This window comes from Colobus angolensis, unplaced genomic scaffold (assembly GCF_000951035.1).
Source record: "Colobus angolensis palliatus isolate OR3802 unplaced genomic scaffold, Cang.pa_1.0 Scaffold210, whole genome shotgun sequence".
Taxonomy (NCBI): Eukaryota; Metazoa; Chordata; class Mammalia; order Primates; family Cercopithecidae; genus Colobus; species Colobus angolensis.
Genome location: NW_012115267.1, coordinates 1,916,854 through 1,928,982, shown reverse-complemented (window position 1 = coordinate 1,928,982; position 12,129 = coordinate 1,916,854). Strand labels below are relative to the sequence as shown.

The window sequence follows — 12,129 nt, the reverse complement described above, 5'->3', positions numbered from 1 at the left end:
GCCACTGCACTCCAGTCCGGGCGACAAAGCGAGACTCCGCTTCAAAAAAAAAAAAAAAAATTTAACATAAGGCAAGCTAATTTAAATGTCATTTTCAGATTTATGAGTAGGAATGGAATTTGATATAATGATTTATTATAAACAGTTACCAGACTCAACAGTTACACTTAAAAGTTTAAAGTAGTTTTGGTATGGCTTAGGAATTGGCCTTAGAAAATGCCTGCCAGTAAGTTTTTGCCTGGTGGAAAAAGGGAAAAAAACAGAGAAAACCTGAGCTCTTGCATGGATGGGGAGGTGGAAACTGAAGAAAATAAGCTGATGGAAACAACACCTGAAATTAAGATCGGGTTTATTCATTACGTGGAAAAAAGTAGAAACTGGGATGAGATAAATAGTAATAATAAAAGTGGATCATGAACAAAAGTACTTAGCTTAAATGTATGGCTGAAAATCATATTAGTCTGGGCAGAACATGAATTAGAGCAGATATTAAGTATTACAGGGTAAGAAAGGCTGACTGGGAAGAAAGTCTATTATATACACTAGGGGTTAGCAAACTATAGCCCATGGGTCAAGCCAGCCTCCCACCTGTTTCTGTAAATACCATGTTACTGGAACACAGCCATACATTTATTTACATATAGCCCATGGCTGCTTTTGCACTACAAGGGCAGAATTGAGTTACTGTGACAGGGATTATATGACCTGCAAAACCTAAAATGATTATTATATATCCCTTAAAGAAAATGTCTGTTAATCTCTAATATAAGCAATAAATATTTTTACAAATTAGTACAATTGATAATACTGTTAAATGTAAACAGTTATAATTCAAATTGTTTTTAGTAATGGAATATAATCTTTGTGTTATAACCAGAGATTTTATTTTGAATCAACTAAAATTTGTGCTAGATCCAGGATAACTGGGTCTTACCCGGACTGGCTTTTTGAGTTGGATGCTAGTGATGATGCTCTGGGATGCCGGCTTGGTCTACTATATTCTCCTGCAGGTCCCAGAGGAAAGGGCTTTGCTCTCTATCAGAAGGAGGCTTTTTGTGCTCCATCTCTACATTTGTGGCAGTGGTATGTTGTCATACGATTCTGTGTGCTCCTAGTCTATTATGTCACACAAAGCTGAACCTGACAGGCTTCTGCTTCTGCCCCAGGGATCCCCTGTTGCTGCTGAGGCAGGAGGTGATGTGAGACCTGCTCAGCCAGCCGTGAGCTGCAGCTGCAGATGGGCATGTAGAGAGCTGGCTCAAGTCTGCTCACTGGCTTGCCTGGTGCATTGTGGTGCATTCTGCAGATGCAGCAGCCTAAATGGTAGGGGTCCCAATTAGCCCTGGGGGCAAATTTTGGCAAATGCAAGACAGGAGCCAGCAGACAAATTCATCTCTTTCTCTCACCGATATACTACTGTTGTGAGATGCCGTAGTTCATACAGCCTCTCTGGAGATGCTTCATGGACTGAGCAATTGACTGCCCTCACTGTGAGACTGTGGCCAACTCATTAATGCACCTCACTGTGGCTGCTCTGCTGTCTTCTCCACCTCAATTCTTTTAGGGCCCTCATTCCTGCTTCCCTGGGGCTGCGCTGGCCAATCAAATACTAGTCACATGCTTTTGCTTTAGGGTTTGTTTTCTAGAAATCCTGGCTAAGACTTAAACTTGTGTGTCTAATTTTAATAAGCGATTGTTAAATCTCCCCTGAGGTCCACTTTTAGTGCTTATTTAGGTTCATTTTTGTCTCCAGCGGAATTAAGTTTGAAGCATAAAAAAAAAAAACAAAAAAAAACCACTTTTACATGCTATATATACACTTGAAAATTTCTCTGTATTCCTTTTTCTTTTGAGACGGAGTCTCACTCTGTCCCCCAGGCTGGAGTGCAGTGGCGCAATCTCAGCTCATGGCAACCTCTGCCTCCTGGGTTCACGCCATTCTCCTGCCTCAGCCTCGCCAGTGGCTGGGACTACAGGCACCTGCCACCACGTTCGGCTAATTTTTTTTTTGTATTTTTAGTGGAGCCGGGGTTTCACCGTGTTAGCCAGGGTGGTCTTGATCTCCTGACCTTGTGATTCACCAGCCTCGGCCTCCCAAAGTGCTGGGATTACAGGCTTGAGCCACCACACCCGGCTGAAAATTTCTCTGTATTCTTAATCACAGAGGTCTTAATGGAAGGAAGTTTCCTTCTGGACATATGACATCCAGCTCAGAATGGCTGATGGCAATAATTTTTTCAAAACACAACTGAGAGATAAGTGTTTTAAGGTCAATAATCACAATTTCAAGGTTATTGGGGCTCTTTACCTTGTTCTAAAATTATTTGGGTCTTTTTAAGGTCTTAACAAAATTACAAAATATTAACCTGGCTTGATAAAAATAATGCATTTGGTAAGTTTACAGAGAAATGTAATAAATCCCAATCTTTGCACAGGATAATTCTTTCGTGTTTTTTCATTGCCAAGGAAAGGGAGAGTATTTTTTTCACCACTGACATCAGACAGAGCATACCATTATTCTCTCCAATTTTTGAGTTTAAAAAGCTTATTAACATGGCCAATATTCATTTGTTTGCTATTGATTCCAAAGTTGATATTTTAAGTTGCCAAGGCTAATTATGTATCCTACCTTAAAACAACACCATCATCAGCGACATCAGAAGTAAATTAAAGAATCTACCTTTTCATAGAAGCGTGTCTTCGCTCAAATGTGACTAGAGCTAGTGGTTCTTTGTTCTATAGAAATCATCCTTAGCCTTAACTTATTATTATTACAAAGCAAGAAAAGTGAAACCCAGAGAGAAAGCCAAGATGCAGGGTGTTTTATTATAACCCATGACTGGAGGACATGTACCTGATTTTTACCCCGGCTTATCTGCTCTGTTGTTACTGCTCCTGTTAGGGAAGAGGCTGATCAGCTGTTCCCACCCATTCCCAGAACCAGTGGGATTTCCTGGGATGCAAGACTGAGGATAACCTGTGACTTCTGCAGAGCCTGATAAACCAATCTGGGGCTGGGCACAGTGCCTCATGCCTGTAATCCCAGCACTTTGGGAGGTCGAGGCGGGCAGATCACAAGGTCAGGAGTTTGAGACCAGCCTGGCTAACATGGCAAAACCCCATCTCTACTAAAAATACAAAAATTAGCCAGGCGTGGTGGCAGGCGCCTGTAATCCCAGCTCTGGGGAGGCTGAGGCAGGAGAATCACTTGAACCCGAGAGGTGGAGGTTGCAGTGAGCCGAGATCGTGCCATCACACTCTAGCCTGGGCCACAAGAGCAAGACTCCATCTCATAACAAACAAACAAAAAACCCAATTTGGTTCATGACCTGGGGGGAGGCAAATGTTACACTAATAGCAAGGTGCTTACCTGTGACATATATAGCACGACCTGTCTTTGTGTGTAGGGCAGCCTGTTCCTCCTCCAATTCCATAAACATATTGGTTGCTCTTTGAGGAGTTTTCAGCAAAATAAATCCCAGCTCCAAACATTCCTCCTATGTATGCATGTCGCTCATCAAACCCTTTATGAATAATGGCATTAATGAAAGGAGAACCTAGAAATACGAAGATAGAAAGACTCATTTTTGAACACTTTTCTAGAAGCTCAATTACCTGCAAACTATTTGCACTGGGCAGGTTAATATTAAGAAATGAATAGTGTATAAATGAAAAGTATTTCCTAAGGAGCCCTATTATACATAATAATGTACTAGTACTACATTACAACAAAAATAATTCACTAGGTGGCTCAATTTGCAATTTAAGTTCTAAAATAATTTTAGCTCAATTATTTTCATTGTCTATGCACTGGAAAGTCTGTACTAATGTGTGATACATTAGAAAGCTGGTACCAAGAAGTAATTATTTGAACAAAATAATCAAAACAAGCCATTTTTAATACAACCCTATTACAGTCAATTTAACATAGGTTTTTCATTTGACTGACTCCTGCAAAGGCCCAGGGAGACGTCCACCATCATGGCCACGCTGCTCACCGTGAAACAACATGCGCTCATTGTGATGGTTGTGATTCTCCTCAGACACTTCCTTCTGTCGGTGGCAGAACCGCTCCCTCAACTTCTTGTTGACAACTTTTTGAATCTTTAAGGATGAAGAAGAAAGAAACATTATCAGTGAAATGTGCATTTATGATTTAAAATGAAAAGTATGTTTCCCTTTTAGGAAGGTCCATTTTTATTTTGCTTAAATGTAAAAGTGATAAAGCTACTGTGTGAGTGTAATTCAGAAAATACTCTAGCTGTTAGTGACATAATTTTCAGTTACAGTTTTTGTTATTTTATACCAGACCTGGCTAGTACCTCTAAATCAGGATTAAAAAAAAAAAAAAAAAAAAGAAAGGTAAAAAGGTTATATTTAGGCTCATCCCCAGACTTAATAAAGTTTAGGAGATGGGGACATATAAATCTGTACTTTTTTAAAAAACGTTCCCTGGGTTATTCTGATGTGTACCAGTGTAACTTTCACAGGTCTGTTAACTCAGAGGGTTAAACCAGTTCTCTACAGATTTTATTCATCTTCATGATACCACTTTGTAAAAAGCTTGAGGCATGTGTTCCATATTAAAAATTAAGATACTGAGATTAAGAGATACATGTATTCTGGGGTAATTACTGGTTCAATAAGACTGAAGATCCAGGACTTCGATGCAACTTTCAATTGATAAAAAATATTACTGTCAGCTATGGCCTGTATTTGTGGATAAGCAGGAAGACAAATATCCATGTAAGTATCACTAGTACAAGCTGATTTAGCCTCCCGTTTGTAGCTTTGGTGTTTTCAGAATGTCTCTATTTTTAGTGATGTATTGTCTTGGGGAGTTAGAGATATTGTAGTGAGAAGAGTGGTATCTGACTTCAGGGCAACAGGTGATGAATTATCTTTCACAGTTTGAAAATATGACTTAATGAACTTTTTTCATTGTCTAGATTTGATTTTTAGGCAAGCCTTGCAATCCAGTTTTCACCATGAAACTTCAAAAACTTACTCGAATGACATTGTATCTGTTGAAGATGCCGCCAGCATTACCACCATCTCTGTGTTCTCGAATTGTACTTTGCATCTATAGAACAAAATAACTAATTTTATAAAAACATCCCAGTGTATAATTCTAGACATTTCTTCCAATTTTATTGTTTCATTGATGAGTCTAAAATTCGGTATTAATAAAAGCAGTTCACTACAAATTGATGAACAAGTTTACTGGATAAGTATTTCTGATGAGAAAATAATTTCAAACATAAATATTAAATTTATGCACTTTGTTTACTTTTAAACAAAAGTTCTGAAAGTTTTCTGTAAACACAATGGGGAAACATAAAAAAGTCACATTAAGTCATCTACAATTACTATCTTATTGAGAAGAAGAACTAACACTGATTAAGTCAAACAAAAACTCCTTACGTTCAATTAACAAATGCTAAAAATAAACAATTTTAAAAAAACAAATATTTGTTCTGTAGGTGAAATAGTCCATATTATCTCAACAGTCTTCAGCTTGGGATCGATCTCTAAGTATATTTACACAGACCAGGGGAATTTGACTATAATGTACTACTAAAGGGATTAACTTTCTTCTGACTACTCTCTAAATTAAAAATAATTATGGAAAAGAAAAATGTTTTAAAGATCTAAATTTCTCAGAGAATTAACTCAATAGAATGAATTCTCTCCCTTACTGCTCCACTTTTGAAGAATCACTACATTTTTGACATTATTATCAAAATGTACTAACTGCTAAGAGAAGAATGATGTAGTAAGACACTGGACCCCATGATGCCTTCCTGATGCACTAAGTATGAGCTGAAATACAGCCCTGGGGTCATGGTCCTGAGTTACCTAATGCAAGTTCCTAGCCTGGGAATGAAAATAAAATGAGTACTAATTAAAAAAAACAAACATGAATTTTACTTATAACAATGGTATTAGGCTGTTTATGCATAAACCGTCAGTGGAGTGGGAGTCTCACTGGCATCTGAACACCAAGAGGGTCACACAAACAGCCTTCATAGGGGCTCAGAAAAACTGTGACTGGAGAAATGAAATGTTATGCAGAATAATGAGGCAGACCCAGAAGCACACGTGACGATTAGGCATATTATTTTACAGTCACATTTGTAACTGCATAAAAACAAGGATGAGAACATACTTGCTCTCTATGAGGCAAGAGTTTTTCATTCTATGTCATTCTTAGGTGGCACTATAACAATATAAGAAAATAGTTCTAATAGGCTCCTTATTTTGCATGAATTTCAAGAAAATCTCCAGAATAAAAAGACAGATGGGCCCCATGCATTAGAAAACCCAGGCTTTGATGTGAAAACCATGTGGCGCTGTCATATTTTAATTTTGGCAATATTCTACCACAGTGGCTAAGAGAGACTGATTAATAGGCATGTGACCACAAGGCAATGTAAGACGAGGTTTCTTCCAGAAAAACAGGTTTATCCACAGATTTCAAGAAAAGCAAATGAAAGATTTCTGATGTATATTACCTCTTCTTCCACTGACTGATATTCTTTATCTTCTGGAGCAAGATCCAGCAAAATAGTTCCCTGATTAACACAGTGAAAAGTCAAATAAGGATTGGTGCCTGTAGGAGAGAAAAATTAACATATAAAACAAAAGTCTGCACTACTCAGGCTCTATTTTAGAAAAAAAAACTTCATAATAAATAATTGACATTTTGGAACAAACCTAAACTATTTGCAATTTGAACCTGATAAATTCGGTTACTTTAAACAACTCAAGGACAGGAGAAAAAAAATGAAAATGTTTGGGGATCAATTTTATCTGTTTTTTTTTTTTTTTTTTGAGATGGAGTCTTGCTCTGTCGCCCAGGCTGGAGTGCAGTGGCCTGATCTCGGCTTACTGCAAGCTCCGCCTCCCGGGTTCGCGTCATTCTCCTGCCTTAGCCTCCCTAGTAGCTGGGACTACAGGCACCCACCACCACACCTGGCTAATTTTTTGTATTTTGTTTAGTAGAGACGGGGTTTCACCGTGTTAGCCAGGATGGTCTCAATCTCCTGACCTCGTGATCCGCCCACCTCGGCCTCCTAAACTGCTGGGATTACAAGCATGAGCCACCGTGCCTGGCCCAATTTTATCTATTGTTATAGAGCTTCTTGTACACACTGCAGAGTTCAACAAATATTTGTTGAATTAAACTCTATCATGAACATACAGGAAGCTATGTCTGATACAAAAGAAAAACATGCACTGACATCACAATATAGTCAGATCTAAAATAGAAATATCCTCTAAAAACTCTTGTAAGAGGACTTGAAATAGACACTTACAATTGCTTTAAAATACATTATCTTTGTTAGTTTCATGGATGAACTAAAATACAGATAAATAAATAAGCAAGACGTAAGCACAAAATCTTCCAGTTTGAATTTCACATCACTCTTGTAATTTGATTAGCTCTGTAGATTCTCTTTCCTTGCTTTCCTATACTGAAAGTGCTTCTAATAAATAGAGAAATGAATAAAAACAGAGGGAAAGAGGCTTGTAACAGCAAAGCAGAATGGAAAAAGACAAAGATGACAATCATGTGGTGGGGAGGATGGTTCAAGTTAAGATAAGAAAGGTTAGATTGTGAAAAGCCATGTTAGGAATGTTCGATTCTATCCTAAAGGCAACAGGATTCTATTAAAGGGGTTTAAGCAATGGAGTGATATGATCATATAATCATTTTGAAAAGATTGTGTTCACATTGTAGAGAAGGTACTGGAAGGAAGCAAATGTGAAGGTTGGAGATAGTACAGGAGACAGAACGGTGGCTTGGATCAAGTGACAGTCATGGGAAAGGACAGAAGTACAGAGATTCCAGAGAAACTGAAGATAGAAAGTGTTGGGAGAGAGGGAAGACTGACTCAGATTGTTCCAGCTAGAGGGAGCACGAGGCCAGTAACTGAGACGGGGAAGGGACAGGAGGTACAATAGTTCAGTGTATGGTTCTGGGGTCAGACAGCCTGAGTTCAACTGTCAGCCCCAACACTTACCTTGTACCACTGATTTCTGCAATTTGCTTTTTTTCTGAATAGCTTACCTTGTTGTCCACCTAAAAGTCTTTCTACTCCTTTGATTAATTTGTGGCGGTGCCCATATGCATTGATGCCTATTTCTTTCAACTCTTCATGACCCATATCAGCCAACACATCTAGTGTAATCTGAAAAATGAAACAAAATTACTTGTGAAATCTTTAACAGTTCTTCAGAGGACAAAAGCTTTTCCAGTTGTCTACAATACTATGAGTACCATGCAAATTAATAAAATTATTTTGTTTCCTTTACAAACATGAGCTTACAATCTTTTTAAAGTTGTCTTGATAGCCTCATCAGCTTTTTTGCTTACTTGAAGTACTCCTTGATCTCCTTTTTGTCCATGAGAATTAAAAAGGGAGAAACAATACTATGGAAATACAAAAAGATCATCGCTATATTTCCTTTAGATGATTTTGTTCTATCATCTATTGCTTGCCTCAAGATAGAGGAGGAATCAGTAGCTTGAAAACGGGAAACACCAGATCCCAGTATCCAGCAGGGAGTAGAAATGAACGGTGGGGGAAAGGGAGAGGCATTCAGCACAAGTAAACAGAGCGCAGGAAAAGGAGAAAGCAGTTTTTAGATTATAGATAAGGAAGAACTTCTCAGTGCTAAGAAATACTCAAGTCGGGGACAGACTGCCTTAAAAAGCAGTGAGACTGACATCTCAAGTATTTAGTTAGATTACAAACTGTTTTAAAGAGAGGCTACATTTTAAAATTCCAATTTGGATAAGGAAAGAGTAGATGGTTTTTAAGCTCTCATAAATTCTCAGAGTTAATCCCTTCTGCTTAAAATACATTCTGTTTTTATACAACATAGTGGTTTTTAATTTTTGGTTAGTTTTTAACTTTCGGTTATTTATCCCTGTAAAATGGAGATGATTAGTTGGCTCAAAATCACCTAATTCCCTTATGGACTAAAGTAGCTGGGACTCTGCCACCACCCAGTGGCTATGTTCTGAACACACAGGATGGACTCGGGCAGCCACGTTTCTTGGTCTGAACACGCAACTTTCCAGCCTTGACGAAGCTGGCCTTGTGACAATCCAAATACCAGTCTGCAAGATTAGTCTTTGATTTTCCCCTTCTTTGGAAAACCAAGAAATTCTTTTACAGACACTCCTTTTCCAACTCAAACAAGATCGCTTTTCTCCACTTTTAACTTTCAAGTAACATTTAAAAAACTGACAAATTAGGCCTGGACCTCTGCTGATTTTTTTGTCAGAATAAAATATGAGTTTGACTCTTTCCAGTGAAATGAGCATACATCACTCATTCTTTGGAAATAATTTTCTATATTGCTTCTAAGTGGCCATTTAAGCACTAATTGCTGCATTACACAAAGCGGGCAATTTACCTCCAATCACCCGAAAGAAAGGTTTCAGCAGAGCATTAAAACAAAACAAAACAAAACAAAACAAAAAAACCCAGTTCTGAAATACACATCTTTGAGATGGAATAGTTTACAAAATAATAGGAGCCTTTACATTCTTAGCTAGACATGATTTTAATGTAATTTGGAAACTATGTTATTGATGTCCCATTTTTTTCTTCTAAATATTCCAAACTAACTTCAGTTTAAAACCAAGGGTCTCATATCTATGTGGTAACTTCAATTCAGAGAATCCTCAGACTTTTCTGAATTGATACATGTAGTGTGCATCTGGAGGAAGCAGACACCAGGCCAGCAAAACACACTATTCTCCACAACGTTCTAGAGGAATCATGGAGAATATTTCATGTATTGATTCATTTTATAGCTCCAATCATAAAATGAATACAAAACAACCAAACCAAACCAACAAAACAACCTGAAGAGACTGATAGCAAGTCACTTAGTGGAGAAGGCAAGGCTGAGAGGAGCTCTCACACCTAATGTGGCAAGTGGTCTCCTACCTCCCGGCATTTGTGTCTTCACTGTAATCCCTTCCCTATGTGAGACAGACTTATGAACTCACTTCTAACAAATATAACACAGCAGAAGTGATGGGAAATTACTTTTTACATTAGGTAATAGATTGTGGCTTCCATCTTGGGCGCTTACTCTTTGGACAGCTCACCCTAGAAGACCTGGCTGCCATGCTATGGCAGAGAGACTCAATGATTCCCACCTTCTTACATCACATCCTAAAGCTCCCCTCCCCTGGAGTGCAGGCTTGCCTAGTGACTTGCTTCTAACCAAGCAAATACAGCAATGGTGATGAGAGGTGACTAGCAGATCCTTTTTCTCTTGCTGGCTTTGATAGTGCAAGAAACCATGTTATAGAGGCCCACATGGCAGGAACGGAGGGCTTCAGTCCAACAGACTGCAAGGGACTGAATCCTGCCAGTAATCATGTGAGGGTGTGGAAGGGGATCCTTCTCCAGTGGAGTCTTTAGATGAGATACTGGCCCTGGCTAATGCTCTGTAGCCTTGTGAGAGATCACGAAGCCAAGGACACAACTAAGCTGTGCATAGAGTCCTGCCTCACAAAATGTGTGCTGTTTCGAGCTGCTGAGTTTACGGTAATTTATCAAGCAGCAACAGGTAAGTAATACTCCATAAGGTCACTCTGTGGAGAGGCCAACAGGTGAGGAATCGAGGCCAGTCAACCAATACTGTGAGCGAGCTTGAAAGCGGGTCCCCGCCCTTGCCAGGTGAGTCCCCAGGTGAGACTGCAGACCTGTCGGACAGTTTACTGCAGCTTCGGGACAGACTTTGAGCCAGAGGCACCCAACTAAGCCATGCTTAGATTCTTGACCTACAGAAACTGTGGGATAATACATGTTTCTTATTTTAAGCCATTAAGTTTTGGGTAATTTGTTACACAGCAGTAGATAGGTGATCTACCCATGCTATCTTGGCAATTATCCAATTAGATACTTACAGTAACACAAAAGGAATGAATATGAAAATACGTAACTAAAGAAAAAAGAAAGACAATGTTTATTAGGCTATCCTGAAGGATAGAAGAGATGAAAAGCTATTAACCTGTGGAATCTGAAAAACAAAAAGGGAATGGGACAACTTTCTATACTTGCAACTGAATATAAATATACATTATTACTGCAGTTCCATCCAACCATTCATCATCCAACCACCATCCACTCAGTATTTGTTGTGTACTCGCTACATATCAAGCACAGTTCAAAGCACTTTATTTACATTACCTCATTTAATCCTTACGATGGCGGATAATGAAGTACTATTAATGTATTATGAGGTCACTGGGACTGAGAGAAGTCATGAAAACAGTACACAGAAGAGCTGAGATGTACAGCTGTATCTGTCTTTTTCCTGTTTCTATTCTTTAAAAGGATGACTAGAAGGCGAAAATGATTAAACATTAAATTTAGTTACACTGAGTTACTTGGTGTCCAATTTGTCTGCATATTTATCAGGCAGTGGCCACTGAAAAACCTTAAATGAAAAGCTAAGGAATTTAGATCTATGTCAGCTCATTCACACAAAAAATGTTTGATGAGTACCTTCCTTATGCTATATATTGCTTTAAAAAGTAAACATTTCATTTAATTCTAAAACGACCAATCACAGTTGGAAAGTTACATGGTTGGTCCAAATAACTGATAGTAAAAGAGTGGGGCCATGAAATAGAGTGCCAACCAGAGTTCATGTTATTTACTCGAGATAACAAACACATACAAAATGGGTCAATGTCTTAGAGAATCCCTAACAGAACTCTCGTGAAGGTGACCTGCTTGGTCAGGGATGCAAGGAGGGCTGGGAAGGAAGGGGCAGGAAGGAGATGAGGAAAGGTTCTCAGAAGAAGGTCGTAATTCAGCTAAGCAGCAGGAGTTCATCAGGCAGGGGAAGGAAGAAAGTGTACTTAAGACAGAGGGAATAGCATGCGCAAAGGGAAAATCAGTTAAAAGAATACAGAGTATTTGAGGGAACTTAAGTACTGTAGTTCAAAATGGTGACAGGAGAATATGTATCAAGGATCAAAAGGAGGGAACGGCAGAGCACAGAGAGGATCTTAAAGGGCCTTACCTACCAAATTAAGGGGTTTAGAAGTATACCAAAGGCTGGCCAGGTGTGGTGGCTCACGCCTGTAAT

At 38.8% G+C, this 12,129-nt stretch overlaps 1 protein-coding gene across 2 annotated transcripts in view; it reads right to left on the bottom strand.

The window, feature by feature from the left end:
• The window catches only part of TNKS (tankyrase, TRF1-interacting ankyrin-related ADP-ribose polymerase), a 220,893-nt gene that overhangs the window by 17,288 nt on the left and 191,476 nt on the right, over window positions 1-12,129 (bottom strand). For both annotated transcript variants that reach the window (XM_011942810.1, XM_011942811.1), the window contains exons 21-25: window positions 8,075-8,195; window positions 6,516-6,613; window positions 5,009-5,083; window positions 3,999-4,104; window positions 3,371-3,557 (exon numbers count right to left, since the gene is read on the bottom strand). In XM_011942810.1, the coding sequence (XP_011798200.1) occupies window positions 3,371-3,557; window positions 3,999-4,104; window positions 5,009-5,083; window positions 6,516-6,613; window positions 8,075-8,195 (587 nt within the window). The remainder of the gene's footprint in view (window positions 1-3,370; window positions 3,558-3,998; window positions 4,105-5,008; window positions 5,084-6,515; window positions 6,614-8,074; window positions 8,196-12,129) is intronic.